At 36.4% G+C, this 21,839-nt stretch overlaps 1 protein-coding gene across 1 annotated transcript in view; it reads right to left on the bottom strand.

The window, feature by feature from the left end:
- The window catches only part of CCDC73 (coiled-coil domain containing 73), a 72,521-nt gene that overhangs the window by 15,334 nt on the left and 35,348 nt on the right, over positions 1-21,839 (bottom strand). The window contains exons 6-13 of the mRNA XM_059473735.1: positions 21,315-21,350; positions 19,507-19,581; positions 17,709-17,747; positions 12,394-12,529; positions 10,884-10,963; positions 6,363-6,491; positions 5,946-6,005; positions 3,352-3,456 (exon numbers count right to left, since the gene is read on the bottom strand). Of these exons, the coding sequence (XP_059329718.1) occupies positions 3,352-3,456; positions 5,946-6,005; positions 6,363-6,491; positions 10,884-10,963; positions 12,394-12,529; positions 17,709-17,747; positions 19,507-19,581; positions 21,315-21,350 (660 nt within the window). The remainder of the gene's footprint in view (positions 1-3,351; positions 3,457-5,945; positions 6,006-6,362; positions 6,492-10,883; positions 10,964-12,393; positions 12,530-17,708; positions 17,748-19,506; positions 19,582-21,314; positions 21,351-21,839) is intronic.

The raw sequence follows: 21,839 nt of genomic DNA, 5'->3' as shown, positions 1-21,839 counted from the left end.
TAGAATGGAAATTCAAGACCTCCTGTCTTTGATGAAGTTACTCTTAACTCCAAGGATGCTTTTACTTGCACCTGAAATGCAACCTCCTTGGTGATGGATGATTATAGTTATTCACAGCATAGCTCTTAGGGCAAAATCTCAAAAGCAGCAGATGTATGGATCTGATCACATGTTAAAGCCAGTTGTACACACAGGGGAATACCTGAATTCCTTGCATTCTCAAGTATTCTGTCATCTGTTTAAGAAATTTTTTTATAAGTTATATATTCAGCTCCCTATTAAAAAAAAAAAAAGCAAAAATGCAAAATAAGAAGCTAACATTGTATCATTCCTTGGAATATCATGGCAATGATTGCAAAAATGCCAAACAAGAAGCTAATATTGTCTCATTTCTTAGGAATATCATGGTAATTGTATCAAACTGAAAAACAAGTCTATTTACATCAATTTATCAGTTTTTTATCCATGTATATAAGCATAACCAAGGCATGCCTTGTAACATCCATTTCATCTAAAGCATTTATGCCTGAAGTTACCTTTGAGGACTGCACTGAAGCTTTGATGACCAGCAGTGGTTTCTGCTGTAGTTAGAACAATTGAAAACAGTAATAACTTCCCAATGTCTAATACAAACAGACCCAAATCAGAGCAGGCTCTCATCAGAATTAGCATAATTGCAACCAGAAATCAATTTTTGGCCTGCACAGGCTGCAAAAGAGAGACTTGTCCTCCATCTATACCTTAACAAGAAGAAAACAAGCCATACTTGTACACATTTATGTGCAGTCTTCAAAGAGAAGATTCACAGATACCATTTACTGTTTTAGCTGGAGTTTTAAGGCATACTATAAACTTTATCTGAGAGGGGAAACAATGGCTCAGAAATGCTATCAGAAAAAAGCACTTTAAAATACACTTGCTATTCAATAGTCCTGACACAAAGGACTAAAGGGCTCCTGTATTATGCCAGTAAGGTTATATATATATTAATTATCTCCAGCCTCTGTTTTAATCTAAAAAGCAATTCCAATTGTCTTAAAAAATGAAAAGCACATTACCTTCTTTCTTTAACAAAAACCAGGATTATATGAATAGCAAGTAATCCTGCTTCACTGGGCCCAATATACAAATAACAGAAGCTACAGAAAAATCATGCTACTTTAGGCAATTCTACAGCCAGACTGTTGTTCAGTTAATCTTTGTTAAAATGTTACTTTAACTCTTAGGGAGGCTTTAGCCACTTTCTGATGGAGAACATAGATCACCTTCAACATTACTTGTTTCACCAAAATACAGAAGTCCTAATGTGGCAGAAGGCAAACTATTCACACCTGTTAAGAGTAAAGTCTTAAGGGAAGTGCATAATTTCAAATTAGCATAGAAGCATTTATTTAGAAACAGGAGTATATATCCACACTGGAAGTTCCATTTGAAATTACTGAACTCCTAGTTCAAAACCTTGGCTTCGAAGAGTGGAACAGTTGTGGTTATGTCCAGGCAAACAGCAGATAACAATTTTTAACAGTCCTATCAGTGGTTGTACCTGAATGGTACATCTGATGGGAATGGATATGACCTTAACCTTCAGTGCACTGACTGCTATTGAAATGAGGAATCTGAACAGTTCTGAGCTTTTACATGCTGAAAGAGTGTCCTAAAGTGACTTTATGATGCTTGCATCCCCAGTCATCTGTTCTGTTTACACTGGATAGTAAGTTCTGCACCTTCAAGACTGGTTCTGAGAGCAAAGGGGGAGAGAAGCAGCACACAGGTTGTCTGCAGAAACTGCACTTGCTCCCCTGCATCCTTCTCACCCACTTGCAACCCTGCTTACTGAGAATTTCAGACTTTCTGTGCTGGCAGGCACTGACCCCCAAGGGAACATTGCATTTGACCTGAGGCTGTGGAGAAGCTTCCAAAATTGAGTGACAGAATTGGGATTATGGGTGTGGAGTTTGAATAAAAGTGTGTAATGTCACAGACTAGAAAACTTATAGTTTAAGATTTTAGAATATAGTACTATATATAAAGTAAGATGGAGGTTTTAGGGTGCAGGCTGGTCCTCCTTCTTCACCTTCTTCTCCTTGGGTTTGGGTGGTTTTGTGTAATTGGATAAAAAGTTCACAATGTGGGCTATGAATGGTTGGTTATTGGGTCAAAAGTAAAAATAATTTAGGTGTCATTTCTTAATTGGACAGTTTATCCTTAAAAGGCCTTGTAGAGAGGGAGATACAGCTTCATTTTTAGTTTGTTAGAGTGAAGTGCTGTAGAACTCACAGTTTGTGAGACTGTAGAATAAGAACCCATAAACATCTGAGTCCCAATAAGAAATACCATCTCACACATTTAATCCTGACCTTGGCAGAAAAAGGAAACAAAGAATCCACACCCACTGTGTTGCCTGCAGCACAGACAGCAGAACAGAACTCTCCTTTGCTTTTAATTAGTTGGGGTTTTTAGTTAGCTGAGGCCAGTAGTTTTTTGGAACTGTTCAGTCCAATGACACCAAGTCCATTGTTCAGGACACCCCAAGCTACACTGTGGACACCAGACCCGACCCCGGAGAGACTGAGAAAAGCTGAAGACACACCCCCAAAAGGGACTCTGAATTACAGAAAGACTTTCTGAATTTGTCATCTCTTCAAAACAATGAGAAGTTTCACTGTTTAATATTATTCATTTTTTCATGTTTGTGTGTACTTTGCTTGTTAAATAAACAAATTTTTTTCCACTTTTCTCACAGGAAATTGATGTCTCCTGAACTGGTGGGAAAAGAGGCCACTTAAAGTTGCTTCTAAAGGGACCACCTCAAAAGTTTCCTCCGAAAATTTTCCCTAAACCAAGACAAAGAGGAACTGAGGAGTGCTGCAACTCCACACTCTCCAGCGTGACTACTTCCCACCTCTAGCATAAATATGATGCCAGAAAACACAGCAAGAAAGGGCTAAAGAAAATGCTCTTTCTTAGCCCTCTGCTTCAATAAAACTGAGGACAAGGGCCAGCTATGAATGAAGATCTGAAATTTGAAATGTCGCCCAGAAATGTGTACCTATATGAAAATTACAAGAAACAAAAGTCATAAAATAATTTGATTTCGGTATTTGAAAGCAACCCTGTTCTGGTTTTGCCCTCTAGAAATGGCTGCTGAGAATGGCAACCATGATTTACTTTGGGGAGAGAAGAGGGAAAGCACAGCCTGTGCTTCAAGGCTCGTGCTGACAGTTAAGGAGCTGAGGGAGCAATGGAAGTGAGGTCAAAAGTTCTGAAAGGCACACAGATGTCTTTAACAGCCCTGGACTTTAAAAATACATAACAGATAGTAACAGCTTGTCTAATTGAGAAAAATCTGACCTGATAGTCTTCTTTCAGTGCTTTTAATTCACTTTCCATTCTAACATTCGTTTGGGTTATTCGCTGAAGCAGTTCCTGCACGCACTGTAGAGAGCTGAGAATTTCCTTATTAATACAAACAGAATAAATATAATGAGTAAGATTTTGTTTCTGGAGTTTAAACATTAGATAATTTATGCCTTTTGTATTTTTTTTTTTTAATTCTGTCAGTGTTTACAAATTCATGTCTGTAAAAAGAGGTACTTCAGCCTCAACTTTGGGGAAAACTTGTAGGGAGAAATCAGAACACCACCCATTTTTCTGACCTTTTACCTTGGAGAAGTTAACATTACTATAAACTATTATAACATTCTTTTTCAGAAAATTTTCCTACAGTTAAAATGAAATCCACCCAATCTTTATACATTCTTCAGTGCAAATCTGGATAAAATATATCAAATCCAGGCCTACTGTGATTTCTTTTCAGGACAAACAGAATAAATTTATCTTACCATATCACAGGTTAGAAAAATATGGAAAATCCAAAAGAAATTATTCCATAAATGGATCACTCTAACATGAAATTATTCTGTATCTCCTGAATTAAATCCTAATAGCTGTGAACCACCACTCATCAGCTTTCCATTATATAGTGCAGCTGTATCATATTTTACTGTCAGGGTCTAAACTTTGGTGTTACCTTTCTCAAGACTGTATTGTTACTTCATGAAGGGGAAATTGTAAAAAAAGAGACACCCAAAGTGAGCTGATCTGAGTTGATGAAGATGCCATGAGTGCTGCCATGAAGTGCTGCTGGAAACTAAGTCATTTTTTATTGAACACTAGAAAACACATTTCCAAGGTTTGAAAGATGGAGTGAATGACCCAGACAAGGCAATCATCACCCCCTCAAGACCACTTACAGAGTTACTAAAATACATGCACAGGAAAAACGCTGAGTTTCAGGCAGAAAGAAATCTTAGATGTGCTCAGTTGCTTCAAAATACATTGAGAGAGGAATATATTATTACAACAAAATACTTTGACATACTTGTAAAGTGCTTTCAAATTATACTAGTTCTGGTTCTACTGGATACAAAGATACGGCTATCTAATAAAAATAAAATCAATATTTTAGTATACTCTCACTCCTTTTCAAGCATGTATAAACAGTATTTTTTTCACTGAAGCTTAATTTATTTTTAGTTCAATTTTACATCCAGAAGACTGAACTGCAGAGCTGTGGAATGGTTTGGCCAGTGTCATCCAACAGGTCAGTAGTAGAGTTGGCCACATCTTTTAAATCTAGGACAGTTTTCTCTCCAATAAACCAGCCTGCTTCTCTCATAGACTTTAGTACAAATCAGCTGTAATGTAGATGGTATTTCTAGCCTAAATCCAAGAACCACTGAAGCCAACATTTCAGTTAATCAAGGTGAATTATGAGTGCTCCACAACACAGAAATCCATGTCTCCAAACCCAAGCACTTGGAGGAAACATGAAGCTCATCTCTTCGTGAGAGCCCTCTCCAGACTACACCAAACCCCTCCATAAGTTCAAACTAAGCTACCAAGCAAAACTTAGCAATTCACACAGAACAGGAGAGAGATGCAAACCAGAATCCTTCTCTTAGATAACACAGCAAATATGCTCCACAAATTATGCTCCATTCATCTCCACAGAAATCCTTTTAGTGCATTCAGGCCTGGGAGAGTAATGAGGCCTGAGTTACATCTCTCATTTTTTCCATGTGTTTATTGGCAAGTATTTTTTAAAAGCAAGCTCAAAATGCAAGCAGTCTTTTATAAATTGGAAGAGTGCTGCTGGATGAGTGCTCTGTGGGCATGGCAGCAAGATACTGCTTTGGCCCCTCCCCAGCACCAAGAATGATACACTTCTCTGACCTGTTCCTGAGTGAAAGTTCTGCAACTGTTCAAGAAAAGGAAAAAAAACAACCACCCTTTTCATGCTTAATGTTCTGTAAAGCAGTGCCTTATGTTGTTATTACAGGGAACATTTTTTTTGTTTTTTGCTACATTTGATAATTGACTCCATAGCCTTTTTTTAAAAAGGATTTTTCTGGAATATACCTGAGTCAGCAAGAGAAGACACTCCTAACTCTGTTCAGGGATGTAAAGGCGTGGCTTAATAGTCTAAATGGAACATCATTTTCTTTGTGCACCACTGACACACTATTCCCATTTTAGCTGGTTTCAATACCAGCAATGTTAGAATAAATTGTAGGTAACCAGAAAGCAGAACAGCTTATTTACTGTTATTTACTGCTTATTAATACTGAACCCACATGTAGGTAAGTGTTTCATGGGAATACCAAATTTCTCCCATCTGAATTCAAAGACAAAATGTAAGATTCAGAATAAAGTGTCAAACAATGGACTTTGTTCTGGTAATACTACTTCTAAAAACTGAAGATACCAGTTTTTAGAGCAGTAAGATACCACGTAGGCCAGTATTAAACATTTCTGAAGTGTAAAAAGTGAAATTAGCTGGTTTTTTTTAGCTTAGTATAATAAGAAACCTAAGTGTGAAATATAGCGCCTACATTCTTAAATTTTTAAGATTTTTAAATAGTGAAGCTGTATTATCAACTCACCAGCTTTTCCTCTTTGATGTGAGTGTTTTCTTCTTGAACTTTTTCACTGACTGCTGTCTCCTACAAAAAAGAAAAGGGCATGAAGAACAGTAAAAGGCATTTAAAATAACTGTCTATTTTCTTTAACAGTATTGTTTTAATGTGATATAGTGAATCATCATGAGGTTATTTAAAGAAATGGAATTATTTTTTAATGTCTCCTTACCCATTTTTTTACTACAAAATTATACTGATATTCATAGCACATTTATTTCCCTAGAAAAGGCTATAGTGGAAACAGTTTAATTATAATGTATATGCAATATAGTAGAAAGGAATCACTAGTCTGTATCCCTCAGAGATCACTGCCAGGAGGTTTGCTGAATGAAGAACAGAAAATATTCACCAAAACTTTAATTTGTTTAAAATCCAAAATACCATTCTGATTTTCTGTTGCAGTTCTTGAAACTGTTTTTCCTTCACTGCAAGATTGATGTTTTCTTCTCCCACCCTGTACTGAGAGGTGACCTTGGACCTTATCAAGTCTGTAGTTACTTTCTTCAGTTCCTTAACACAGGAAACACGTATAAATAGTTCATCCAGCATAGGCATTGCAATTCAAAACAGAGACAAATCTTTTAAACTATCATGCCCCATTTTGAAACAATGTATGGAAAAAACAGAATAAATTACAGGTACTGAAATGTGTAAGACTGACTTACTAAACTTCAAACTTGTCACACGTGACGAAAAGTTTATTTTCACAGGTAAAATGTTATTGTGCCAACTTTAATCTCTTTGAAGTATTTACTTAATAATTTTATTACTTCCACTTCCAAGAGGTGTATTAGAAGTGGAAATTGAGTTGGTATTGGTAAAACCAATGGGTTTTATGGGTTCTTTACCCATATATACAATAGGAATTACTTTTGTAACTACAGTGTACATTCTTGGGAATGAGGAGGAAAAAAAGGGAGAACACTGATTATCTGGAAAAAACAGGAACTGGCTATAAATTTGGAGGATCTTTGCTCTTCCTGAAACATTAATTACTTAATCTCAAGAGAATGCTAAATTAATTTTATATTAGAAGCTTCTACAACATGATGCCTTTGATTTTATAGTCTTTATCCTCTTTTAAATATCCTGTGGCTTTTTTTTTTTTTTTTTGGTGTCTGTTTTGTAACCAGTTTATTCAGATCTCCTAGTGCAGCAAATAAACAGCAAAGGCTTTGATCTCATTAAATTACAACTTATAGTTCCTGGAGCCATAAATATTGTGCCCTGCTCTCCCCCTCCCCTCCCATCCTGGTGCAAGGTAGTCTGGTTAATATCGCTCTCTCCTTGAGCACTCTGACGTTTACTCAGACAAATAGCAGAGGTTATGAATGCTGCTCACAGATAGCATCAAGAATTCTCCATGATGCCATAGTGGCGAACCAAGCATTCAGAGTGGTCATAGTTTTATCTAACAACTAAGTTTGGTCTGTTTAACTTTTCTTCACAAAACTGGAATTTCGGTTATCACACACAGAATTATCACAAGCTGGTGGTTTAACTGTTCTGGACAAAATCATAGAACAGTACAAAAGAAGAAAAAAAGATTACATTGCAACTGAAATTCACAAAGTTTTATGGAAAATACAAGTAGAGGTAGCACTTTTAAATAAATCATTTTTTTTGCTAGAGGCTTTATTTCTCACGTATTTTAGCCATAAATTTGAAATGATCTAGCAAGTCCTGAGTGTAACTGCAGAATCAATTAGAGAACTGAAAGCCAGCAATGCTTTACAATTATTCTATTCTGGAAGCTAGTTAGGTTTTCCCCATCTCTGGCAATGCAGACATATCTCAGCTGTACTGCTTTTCCTAGAATGAACCATGCAAGGTTCCTGCTCTAAGTGGCAGAAGGTGCCAGCAGCTCCAACTTTGTACAAGAGCAAAGGTGCACGGTGGCAGCCAGCACAGAGCAGCAGATGAACAGGACAGAGAGCCCAGCTCACAGCCTGGGTGCCACAGCAGGTGCAAAAGCCTGCCATGGATCTGATGCCAGCTGTTTCCCAATAGTCAGGCTTTATAGTGTGCAGAAAAACCTTATTTTGTCACGGGAAAAGCACAAGTCACGCCCTTGAGGCAGAAGAGATTATTGTATTTTCTTCTTTGTAATGGCAAGTACAACCCATCTGGAAGCAAATCCAAATATGCTAATACAAAGCTGCAGGCAGAAAAACCAAAACAAACAACCAGAACACAACACAAACTCCCAAAAAAATCTCCACAAGTGAAATAACCTAAACTAATAGCAAAGATTTACATGGTGAGCGAAATCACAAGGTTTGTAGCTGCAAAAAGAATTTTAAAAATTATTTTCTACCTACATACATGTGTTTTCTTGTACCCTGAAATTAATTGCATGTAACCCCAAAGTCTTTGCTTTTTTTTTTTTTTTTCCTAGTAGCTTTGTCTCATTATTAAAATCACAAGTAGTATCCAAAAATCTAGAAAGTATGCTGAATGTGAAAAATAATTTTATCAGGTCTGGGGTGTGCTGAGAGAGAATGAGAAGGCTTTAAACCCATTCCCTTGAGCTGTTGCTAGTAACCAATGCTTAAGGATATGGCTGGAAAAACATTTCATGCCAGTGTAAGTCAAGAGTGTCCCAAAATCCCAGTCCTGCTCCTTAAACCTGCTTTACTTCTCCAAGTTGGTCTAAGCTGAAACTTCCACTTTTTTGGTTGGGGTGGTTTTTTTGGGCTTTAGGGTTTGTGGCTTTCAGTTGGGCTTTTTTTTTTTATAATAAAATCTAGGTTTTTTCAATACGAAATATTAATTCCACTCTCCCTTGAGCCCATATAAATACATGTCCCAGCATAAAGAAATGGTGTGGGACTGGAAAAGCAGCCAGCACAGGCAGATGTAACCACTTCCCAGGACTGATACCCTATGAAAAGTTAACCTGTACTCAAAATTACACCCATGTCTGTTGGCTCTCTTCCCAGATTGCTGCAACCTTCTTGTGCTCTTTTGGGTCTTGAGCAGTAGCGTTGTTTTTTAAGCAGCAGAATGACAGAAACCTTCTTCTTGGCCAGATATCAATGCAAGCGTTTTCACAGTGGTTGAAAAGAATCCTACCACACTGAATATCAAAATGTTCAGATCCAAAACCAAATGTTACTGAAAGGAAATTTTGCCACAGTCCATTACATTACAATTTAGTAACTGGATTGGAAGCAGGCAATTCCAAGAGAAAATTACAATCTCTCTAAATAATATTTCTTTCCTGAAATCCCAGAAGAGTAAAACTGTGCATAACAGATCTCATTTTCACTTAATTTTTCAGCTGTACATATTTAAGACCTTCATAATACATTTGCAATTTCATTAAAATTGGAGATTAGTTTATTTTTACCTATAAATGTTAAATAGCATCCACTAACTTCACATTCCCATTAAGAACAAATGTGTGAGATCATGCAGGTCTGAGTGAAAGTAATGGCTGTGATAAGAGCTGACAAAAAAATTAAGATTTTAGTACCATGGATAGTCATTCCCATTCCAGCACTGAGGCTACAGAGGAAAGAAGTTTGAACCCAGAAGTTGTCAGAGCTGTTAGAGGTCAGTCAAGTCTCCAAGGCAGATAAAACCAGCTTCAGAAGTTGTCCCAAATTGTGCTGTTGATATCATTACTTCTTTCAGCTATGTAGCAAGTGAAAACAGCCTGGTAATCCCTTTTCAAAATTCTTCTAAATATCCCAGTTCAGATTGCTCAGAAAAGAATGGTCAAATAGAATGTATTTATATGGGCTCAAGGGAGAGTGGAATTAATATTTTGTATTGAAAAAAACTAGATTTTATTATAAAAAAAAAGCCCAACTGAAAGCCACAAACCCTAAAAACTAAAACATTTCAAACTGCATTCTTAATGGGAATGTGAAGTTAGTGGATGCTATTTAACATTTATAGGTAAAAATAAACTAATCTCCAATTTAATGAAATTGCAAATCAATATAACACAAATATAAATGGTCATAGTCCCTTTTCCTCATGTACAAATTATCTTCTCCACTTGCCCTTTTTTGTTTTCAAAAACATTCACAAACTTGGCAGAGATTCCATGGTAATTCAAAGCAATCATCTGGAAACTGGGGATTAACATTAGGCCAAGTGGAGACACTCATGCTTTTGATCCCTACATAAAATCATTACAGAATCTAAAGGAGAAAACAAATTGAAAGGAGGAAAATAAAAAGACAAGGAGATATAAAGAAGAGATGTGGTGTGGAAAGATGCTGAGTTTACAGAACAATTCTGACTTTTGAATGCCCATTTGTTTTTCTCTTGTCAGCTCTTAAGAAACAGCTCAAAGGGGAAAGAATGTTACTTTTCCCAGTATTACCTGTGTTCAAGAGAGCAAATCAAAAATGTACTTGGAAAAGAGGAGTTTCTGACTATTGGCAGGAGAAAAGAGCTTAGTGACAACTTCCTTGTAAACTATAACCTGATGTCTCAGCAGCCTTGTCACAAAACTCTCCCATTTGAGGGATTCAGTTACACATTTTATCCTGTGTTCAAGCCACCATGGCAACTGCTCTTCATGTTGTACCTCTACTGAACTGAAAACACCACTGCTACCTTCCTCACAGATGGAAAAAGGATGGCAGCACAGCACAGGTAGAACACAGGTTATTAATAATTAGCAGGAAACAAGGAGGATGCTGTGGAGGTAATTAAAACCTCACAGGTTACAGAAAATTCTCAGAGCAGCTCCAGTTTTAACTGAGGTGTCAGTGGAAGCTAATTTAGCCATTAGTCATAGAATGAAAAACAGTTCTGCTGCTTGTCCACTACTTCTATTAATACATCAGCAGCTTTTGGAAGACCCAAAGAATCACAGAATATTCTGAGTTGGAAGGGACCCACAGGGATCATTCTCCATCCAGAAATGTGCACTGTACTTACTTCCTTCAGATTACTTATTTCAGTCTCTTGTCTTTTATTCACTGATGCTAGTTTCTTATTATGCTGTATGGCTTCCTGCACTTTAAAAAAAAGTTAAAGCATGTTAACAAATAATTTCACATTTGAACAAGTATTTGATTTCTAACTTCAATATATGTGCACATAATACATTTTAAAAAACCTAAAACTGCAAATATGATTCAACTACTTTTTCTGTGTAGTTTGATACTATATTGGAGGATTATACCAGGTGGTACCTGTTGTCTGTACCTCAAACTATGAGTTAAGACTTTTCTGTATGTTGGCCTGCCTCTTTTAACTGTAAATTAATTTTTAGTATTCTATGATGCCATTTTAGTAGGACTTTTAATCTTGGTTTTATTTTTTAAATATTTTCTTGTAATTTTCTGATGAGTTTAGTTACTTTCAGATTAACACAGAACATAATGGGGCACAGAACAAATTGATAACTGAGTTAACAGATATACAGAGTTATGTGCACATAGGCCATGGAAGACAGAAAAAAAGCAGAGGCTAGCAGAGAAAAAATTCTACAAATTACTTCTATTCCTGCTGAAAAGGGAGGGAATTTTCTCTCAAACTTTAAAAATGTGAAGATATCACTAGGAAATTGCTTGATATTCCACAATGAAAAGCTGAAGATATTTACTTCCTGTACTTTTTCAGACAGCTCTATTCAATCTTTGTATTTTCATCCTGTCAGGTTCCCCTTTATCCTTTTCTGGTTACTGATTTCTCTTTTTTCACCCCTAATCTTTCTTCTTTATTTTCCTCAATATTTTCTGTCACCACACTTGAACACAAGAACTGCAGACACCCAGAATGTCCTCTACTTTTCTGCTAGAGATGGTCCATGGGGAATGATGGACAAGAGCCTTACAGCACCATAAGCAATTTTGCAGTTTTGCATGAGAATATGTGCTTAAAAAAATTAAAATACTGATGAATGTAACAGCTATCTTCTGATACAACTTAGGAATACCCCCCAGAACAACAAGCAGGCCAAAATTAGTAAAACTCTCTTCCAGCAAAAGTCATGTGCTCACTCTCTGCTTTGAAGTACAATCAGCAGGACATTGGTTAGCCAATAATGTTCCAGATTTAAAATTTAAAGAACTGAACACAAGTAACTTGAGGTACTGAAATACCTCAAATATACATAGAATATGTTATCACTTTATTGAAACTAGATTTGAAAAAAAAAAAAATGGTTTCAGGCAGAAACCTGAAAAATTTAGTGAGATTCAGTAATTGAAAAGGTTTTTTGGTGTTTTGGGGGTGTTTTTTTTGTTTGATAGTTCCTCAATATAATTCCCTGTGTGGTCACACTTACAACAGTGGATCAGCAAAGAGCACTGAGGAACCTCCCAAGATATTTGATGCTTGGCATAGAGTAGCTGCCATTTTTCTGAGTTTTCAGGTGTCTCCAACTCAGTGCTGTCAAAGCACAGCAAAAGCAAGTGCTGGAAGGTATTTAAGACATACATACCACTGTGCTCTAGCTTGCCATGAACACCTTTCACAAACCCAAAACGAGATGCAATAGTAGCATAACACCTCTCAACTTCATTCAGTTTCTTATGATGCTCCTCTTTTGCTGTTAAGTGCATCTGCAATTTTTGATCCTGTTAGGAACATAAATGAAGCACCCATTTAATGACAGTAAGTAGCTCTCCAGCTGCTTTTGAATATAACAGCATAAATGCAAAATCATTCCCAGAATCTTTCAGTTGTCTGTTTCATATCTAATGACCTTTCCCATCTTCACATAGCAGGAAGAGAGACAAAATCATCATGATAATCAAAGGATTTGAGCATCTGAGCTTTGAGTAGAGGCTGAGGGACGTGTGACAGCTCAGCCTGGAGAGGAGGTCATAAATGTGTATATTCCAGGGGAGGTGTGTGTGTGAAAGGAATAAAGAAACCACAGCCAGGCTCCTTTTAGTGACAGACTCCTTTTCACTGACACAAAGTGAAAGACAAGAAATTTCACTTACACTTGAGGGGAAAGACATTGTAAGGGTGGGCAAACATTGGAACAGATTGCACAGGCAGGCTACAGAACCTATCCAAGGAGGTACTAAAAATCAACAGCCATGGCTCTGTGACACTGGCTCCACTGACCCTGCTCTGAGCCACCCCAAGAGACTCCTGACAGCTTCACCCATTCCAGTCATGGCCTTGTAAAAAATGGCACAGCCAAGGGCAATTAGGAGAGAGTTTGTGCATTTGACACACCTAAATAAAAGAATTTCAACACACTTGCTAAAAATCACAAGTGCGTCAACTACTTCTAGAATAGAGGTGACTTGGATTTGGACTAGTGAGACTAATGCAGATTAACACCCCATGCTTCCCAGAAAAATATAAATAACCTTTCAGTGAGTAATTCTTATTTCCTCAGTGTCAACTAACTGTTCTAATATCATAAAATATGATGAAATCACTTTGTATAGTTGTAGGCAAAGTTTCTAATTACTTTTGTAAGCATCTAACACGTCATTTTACTTCTATTCACATGTTAGCCTAAGTAACACCACAAAGAAAACCATGTGGTAATTAAGTGCAATATATTTAATGAATTTTACCAATCTCTCTCATTTTGGGGAAACTGTTCAGCGACAATTTTTTTGTTATCCTTATAACAGTAAGATTTTGTGCTCTTCTTTATAGCGTATTTTTGTTAACAGTTTTATAGATACTATTTGGTGAATTTTGAAATTAGTTTTTCTGAAGAGAATGGGGTAAGTTAATTCCTCAGAAAGGATAACGATTTGTTTAGATACCTAATCTGTTTCTAATCTACAGAGCAACACAGCAATTAAAATGAACTGGGCCAAATTCATTCCTGTGTGTAAATTCAAGTTACACAAGGATGCATCTGGCCCAGACTGTTTGGCTTTGGCAAGGCTCCATTTCCACACAGTAACAAATGCAATACATGTCCAGGCATCAGAGGATAATAAAAGCTGATGGTAATCAAATGAAATGACCACCATAAGACTAGCAAAACAGGATATACAATACAAATTTCTCATGTTTTATAAGGTATGAAATTAAACACACTACAGCAAATGGAAAGCCATAATGGAAGCACTGGTAAAGAAACACCACCACTTACAGAAATCACTGCGAGGAATGTAGGTTGAAAATGTTCTTATACTTTCTGTTTTTCCTAATCATAAATTAACTGTTGAAGATCTGTGCTTAACTAATGCTAGGAGGGGAATTTTCTAACAAAAACATTAAAAGGAAAGATTTTCTTTGTTTTTCCTGGTAGTTCCCTCAGGTATATTTATTCTAAGAGATCGATGAACAGGGAGACAGCCCTAATTTGAGACTTCAACAGCTTGTGGCAAGACCTGATGGGTTTTGTAGTTTTTAATATGGATTTTTTCTTAGTGTTATCCCAATTCCTGTCTTTAGTCAGCAAGATAGTGATAGTCTCTCCTCTCTCAAAAAGTTGAAATATGCTTTGCTACTTCATGGGGCTGGTCTGCTCCATCTACAGGAGTTTTATTAAGAGCTTAAAACTTGCCTAAATAGAATTTTTGATGGCAGGCTGCTCTCCAGGCTTAATGCACAGAGAAATGAAAGCCTGAGTGTGTGATTTGTCTCCTCCCAGTGAAAAGGTTGTAAAACATTCTTCCATAGAAGCCAATCAAGAAACACCAGGAGACACTGCAGGATAGGGAGTGGATGACCCTGGAGCTGGAGTGAGACCCACAGAATCTTGGTTCTTCTTCCTTATGTCTGATACTGCAAGAACAGGAATTATTGCCCTGCCCTTCACCAGTAATAAAGATAAGCTGGGATGGGGAGTGGAATTGATTGTGGCCATATGGCTTGTTGAGGCACAATGATTTCTTGGTGGAACTAGACCCGAGAAATAGCTCAGGGTCAAGTGGGTGACTGGAGAAACACAAAGAGGGAATGGTTCATATCTCAAAGATATTCTAGAAATGGAGTCATGAGTCAGAGGTACTCAGTGAAGCAGAAGGTGGTAACTGGGAGGTCAAAGTGTCAGAGCAACAAAGAAGATGTAATGGCATGGAGACCAAAGGCAAGATCACATGAAAATTATGCTAAGGGCTACCAACTGTAGCTCTTCAAAATGGGAATCTTTTTTCACAACAGTTCCTCCAGTTCTCACCGTTTTTCTACTTAAAAATAATTGGGTTGAATTTATACTGTATCACTGCCTCCTCACTGTGTTTCTAAACAACATAGTATGATTACAGGCAAACTCCTAAAATATGCAGAAAGGGAACAAAAACATCCTATCTTAGATTATTATGAACAAACCAACTTTTCTTTTGCAGTAATTCCTTTTTCATTCGACAACTATACCTGTATTAGAAAACTCGGTGGCAGGGAAGTTCTCAGGAAATGCCTGTACTGTTGTTAAAATATCCCTGACACATTTTGGCCTGTGCCAGCAGTTCCTGGGCACAGTTCAGGTGGGAACACAGTTCCCTGTCTGCTGGGAACCATGTGGATTATCCGGATCTAAATTCCCTCTTTTTTTGTGGTGGGGTTTAATCAACCTAGACCATCTGACTGCAGCTTCACTCATTGATTTCACAGACATTTAGTTTCCAATAAAAACAGTAAGAGAAGACAAGCACAGATGCCATGTGCAGAGAATCCTGCCATTCTCCAGTGTATGGTCTGTCAGGAAACCAACACCTGACCATTTTCCTCCAATTGCTTCCTAATTTCAGCAGCAGGAAAACAAATACAATACAGAGCTCACACTCAAGTGTATTCTATCAGCTGAATTGGCTTTGTAGTAATCCCTCCTGACTGCATAAGTGCTACTGTCCATATGCAGGGAGGTGCAAAACAACTGCACTGCATGCAAGAATCAACACTTTAATTGGGGGGGGGGAAGACAATCATAAAGACAAACAAATAATAAAACACAAAAAATTCTCTATACTGCCTTTCAGTACAAAACAAAACCTTCCACTATTTCAAAATTATAGCATATATGGTGAGAATTATATCAGCACTACAAGTTTTGCATAAACTTAACTGGACAGCATCCTAAAACATGGTGTTTATGTCAAGTATTGACATTGCATATACCATTCTAAAAGAACAGAATGAAAGGAACAAAACCAGAATAAACAGCTGCATCAGTAAGGCACACCCAGTCCCCAGCACACACAGAAGCTTCTTCACTGACTGGCAGGGTTTCTAAGGTTCTCAGATAGAAACTGAGCAGCACATCTCCTTACTCTCAAAATACACACCAGAGAATGAGCTAATCTGTCTTTAACAAAATTGAAATGGCTCTCAGATAAATGACTGATTCAGAATTTCACCCATTTGATTTTTAAACACTTTGCCATTGGTGATGACCAAGAGTCTACATGGGCACCTACTCCTTTGATCCCTTGAATGTGCCACTTATTTCAGTGCAACCACTCAGGGAGTAAAGCTGGTAGAATTTGGCCTGGTCTAAAACTGCATTTGCCCACTACTACAAAAGATTACAGGAAAAATTTCACTTTTGTTTACCTTGTGGAGTATTTTGTTTTCATGATTTCATATCAGAGCATTTTCCCTAAATAAGTCCCAACTGTACATGTTCTGTTTAGTGCTACATGCAATAGAGGATTTCCAGCATCCTGCCCCACTCAATGGCATTTTAGACTACCATACTCTGATTCAAAGCAAATGCTTTCAAAATATTCAAATGATCAATTAATGAAAAGTTTATGAATATAAAAAATATATTTCTTTAAGCAGCATAGATGCATTTCCAGCTTAAAGGTGTTGTCGTTTAAATATTCTCACTCAGATGGAAGACTGAGCTTGTAAGTTATGAAAGAAAGATAATATGTAAAATGACCTAAATGCAAGTCCAGTTATTCTGTATATTTTCAACACATTTTTAGATCAGCTGCATTTTAGGAATAAATACAAGTTAAAAGTGAAGTAAGACCAAACACATTTTATGTTGCCTTTGATCTTTAACTTGTAGCCTTATCTCCCAGGTCAGAGGGCACATTATTCAATTTCACCATATTTTGTGTTAAACCACTGTAGCGTTGAAGATGACTTTCAGTTCAAATGTCATGGTACTTAAAGCTAAACTGGACTCTACTTTTTTGAGCTTCTTAATTAAAATCACAGTTTGTAATGGTCTGACAATATTATCTTTATTCTTTCCAGTTGAGCAGCAGCAGAATTTTCACAGCATTTATTCAATCAAGCCTAGCAATGTTTCTGTGGCTCACTCTTTCACTTCCTAAAACAGACAACAGGGTTCAGAGCCACTGTGCTGTCACTCTGGGTAAATTTATGCCCTGTGTCAAAGGGAGTGAGAGCTGCACTGGATGAAATCTAAACTGTTCAGGGAACCTGATGTTAAGAACTAATTCTGAGGAGTAAAAAAAGAGTGAGAAGAAAACCACCAGTTTTTCTTAAAAACAAAACCAAAACTTCTAGGAATTCTCTACTACTTTTTGATATGTAATGCCAGATCCTGTCAGAATAATAAAATTACATTATTTAAATGACAGTCTATTAAAAAATCTTTCATCTTTAAAAAGAAAAAATGGACCAATTCTACTTTAATTCAGTGAGGAAAAAATACCACATGCTGAACAGTAGCTATCACACTATAAAAATCTAAAACCATTGCATTTGTAAGATTTTCAGATTTGAAGCTGATACCTCTTTGTGTTACTTGTAATAATTATCATATTAAAGTCAGTTGGTAGTGGATTATACCCCAAGCATATATTTTCATTAAAGCTCTTCCTTTTTTTTGCATTTTCATTATTTTCTTACCATTTCATTCAGTTTCTTTTGTAAAGTGTATTTTGAAATCTGTAAAACAACAGAGAGTTATTCATTAAATGGTATTTACATTTTTTCTGACAAAAACCTGTATAATTAAGCATTGTTATACCAATAGCTTAATTGCATTTGTTATTAATCCATCCAATACAGTAATGGTGGTTTTGAATCACTGATGGCAAAATTTCATGTATTATTAGATTCACTTCACTTCATAATGTTACTTCAATATTTAAATTATGTAAAATCACTTTACACTGATTTGTTACTAGAGGAGTTTTGAAAAAGTGCATAAATCCTTGTGTTTTCTGACAGGCATCATGAAAACAACGTGCAAAGGGACCACAGTCTGTAAACTAGACCCTTAGAAATAAATAGAGAAGAAGATAAAGATAGAAATCAAAGTATTCCCTCAACTCCTACAGGAATAGAAGTGGGTTCCCTGTTGGAAAAAATAACAAAAATATCTTAGTAGGTATTCTAAATGGTAGCATATAAAGATATAACGTAACAATCTCACATGCTTTAATAATATAAGGCTGCCATTAGAAGATATCAACACTACTTAATACCCCACTGACAGAATACTTTGATTTGCATACAAAAAAACCCCAAGGTATTGTCAAAGAATCCAGAGTGTACAAATTTTATATAGAAGATATTATTTCTAGGAAAAAGCCTAGAGAATAATCATTTTAAGGCAGGGTTCTGACTCTACAGAGAAGAATACAGAACTGAATTAAAAATTGTATTAGGCTCATTTCCAAACAATCTCCCTGTGAGCACATTGTGACCTCCTGCTTCCTCAAGCCACAGCAGAATTTCCTAGATCTGAACTGTACTGTGGCACAGATGCTTGATCTGTGAACACTCAACATTTAAGATTATTTTTTTTTTAATTTGTGGTTTGTCTTACAAAAGAAAGGCCAGTGGGATCTTTCATTACTCTTGCTGTCCACATATTATGTTCAGCAGACCATGCAGGGATGGATATTCTACATCATCTGTGCTATGCCAAGGTTTGAGCAAGGCAACAAAATCCTTACAGCTATTGCTCAGAAGGCCAGCCATGAGAATCAATTTCTTTTGCTCCTAAAATACATTCAGTGTTAAGTAAGAGACAAAAAACCCAGTCTGCTACCAAGTAAATGTATTCCATTATAAGAGAATGTTAATAGGAACCATCACAAGTTTCAAAATCATAGTAATAATACATTACAGCCATTTTGTTTTCAATATCAATTTTATTCCACTCAGTTGTGGGTAGAAAAATCATTAGTTCCTGGTAACACCTGAAATCTGGCAATGCATTACAATGCTACTGATCTATTTTCAATATATTTGCCTTGGTTTTAAGCCACGGATCAAGTGTAAGTACAGAAACCTCCCAGTGAAACAGAGGCAACCACTGAGCTCTGCAACAGGGAGGCCCAGGGTGAATACTTAGTTCTGTTTACCAGGGATTCCAGACAGGTGTGAAGCAACAAAACAAGAATGAAGGAAGAGGATGACTGTGGAAATTAAAAGAAAGCATATTTCACACACTGTTTGGACTTTTGAGTTGTCTTCTGGAGGAAAAGAACATCAGCTGGAAGGTTAACCTAAAGCAGTAGTGACACTGAAGACTAGAACAGAAACTCAGTGTTACAAAGTGAGGTGTCCTAGGAAGATTAAGCAATAAGGCCTTAAAGATCCTCTTTTTAAAACCAACAATTTTCTTACTAGTAAGAAACTAAAACCAAAACTCCTGCATTCAAAGAAATGCGATTTTACAAAGGCAAAACTTTACCTGTAAGGCTTTTAATGTTTCCTTCAGTCCATCAATTTCTTTTTCTTTTGTTTCTACAGCAAGTTGGTATTTTCCCTTTCAACAAAAGCTGTACTTCAGGATTTGGGCAGAGTAAATGCATTTACAATAAAAATTTATCAAAAAGAATGTTACAAAAATAAAGGGTAACTCCGCTACGACAGAACAATCCATTAATGAATAATTAAGCTAAATAATTTTAACATGCACACAAATATTGCTATGAAAAGAAAAGTGAAAACACAATAGAGTATTTTCACCACTTCTGACTCTATTCGTCAAGTCTTAAAACTGGCTGTTCTGGGAGAGAAAAGCCTGACAAAGGCAGAACTAATACGTTATTTAGAACAAAATAGTATATTTTAAAACAAAAAGTATCAGGTAAATCCATTTTTTTATCTGCAGGATCTTCATAGAAACAACCTGCTCATTTTTCTCAGTCCACAAAGAGTGAACTGTAAGCTGCTATTGCTAGTCACTAAATGCATGCAAGTACATTATATATATACATACATATATATGCATATGTTTGTGTGTGAATACATACATAGACAAACATATAAAATTTGCACATGAGAAAGCCAAAGGACTTCAGTAGAATTAAATCTGGTAAAAATCACTGGCTGCAGCCAATCCAATGCAGACCAGAATCTAAATACCAGAGAATATGCCAGAAAACACAAATACATCCAATTGAACCACCCCTGCCTGTTCCAGTGATTCCCAATACAGTGCTGACTGTGCACTCCTCCAAAACCACCCTGATCACTCACAGTACATATCATCTAAATTGGTGCAAAAATTGGTTTCTCAACTCTGTCCTGAGCTTAACTGACTCTTTCAGTTACTTTGGTATAAAGTACTGAAAGTACTACTCAATTAAATGGAAATAGAAGTAAAAATTAATCAGCATAAAATTTAATTCTGAACCTATCATTGAAAACAAAAATCAGAGAGGGATAAGTGGGTATGTGTGGACAAATGAATTGTCTTAATGAAAAAAAAACCCAAACTCCCAGTCAAGAAAATTACTCAACCAGAAAACCTAAAATAAATAGCAATAAATAGCAATGCAGCAAATAATAAAGTTTTTTTTATATATACTTCCAAGCCATTTAACCAGTTTGCAAAATTCTATGTCAGTTCTTATGCCACATCCAGCATATTCATCTGCTCTAAACCGCTGGGAAATTTAAATGAACCAACAGAGGCAGACATCCACTGACTTCACTGTTTAAAACAGGTTCATTGTACACCAAATGTAAATCCTTCATTCCAAGGAGGAATTAGGCATTCAGCCTGGTATAAAAACTCACATAGCAAACAAAATCCATATAAATTCAGGCTAAAATTTCATCTTATTTCAGTTTAGGTCAAGTACTTTCGGAAACCTTTAGTTCAGCTAAATCAATAAAATCCCTGTTAAAATCTGACTCTCTAAGGCAGCTAAAAATGCTATTTTTCAGTACTCCTTGTAAAGGCCAATTATCCCAATTTACCCCAACCCTCTAGGATAAAGTAAATTTTGAATAAATGCAGTATGGAACTATCAAAGAACACTCTTTCCTCAACTGATTTTTAGCATAAGCAGTGACACTTCACGAGTCTATAAACAAAAAACCAGAAATACAAACGTTACAAAGACATTTTTTTTGCAAAGGCCATAGCAAAAAACATAATGTAATTGCAATATACTTAGTTTATACTTAGGAAATGTTTGGTATGTTTTATTTCATTGTCATTTGCTTATGCTCTTCTTTGGATAACAAACAACAAATAATTTAGAGTACCTTTTCTTCTTCCATGGCAAACATCCTTGCCTGTAACTTGGTTGTCAGTCACATAAAAAACCCAAAACAAAAAAATCAGAACAGCACATGGCAATAATTTTATTCATGCAATTCAACAAGACAATATAGTTATATTAACATACACAGTACAATCCCTGGGGTTTTCTATCTATAGGAACTGTAGAACTCTACAGCTCTACAAGAAGTCTGTGAATCTCAAATTATTTTTTCAAGGGAGAGACCTAATTGCTTGTCAGCTTCTTTTTTGTGTGACACAATTGTGATGCAGTATTAATGACAAATTCTTCATCACCATGGGCAACAGTTTCAGCTCCTATGAACATTCTGTGCAAGGTCTCTCAGCTCTTGTGTTTGCTCACTGTAATATGGAGAACAAAACACAAGAGTGAAACACGCTTTTAAATGTTGGGCAGGATAATTTGTGCGGCAGATCTTTTACCATGGTTTATGAATCTACCCTTGCAGAGGTCATGCTAAACTAGAGGGGAAAAACCAAACAAAGCA

The sequence above is a fragment of the Ammospiza nelsoni genome, chromosome 6 (genome assembly GCF_027579445.1).
Source record: "Ammospiza nelsoni isolate bAmmNel1 chromosome 6, bAmmNel1.pri, whole genome shotgun sequence".
In the NCBI taxonomy this organism is placed as follows: Eukaryota; Metazoa; Chordata; class Aves; order Passeriformes; family Passerellidae; genus Ammospiza; species Ammospiza nelsoni.
The sequence above is the reverse complement of the archived record's forward strand: the minus strand, read 5'-3'. Positions and strand labels throughout refer to the sequence as shown.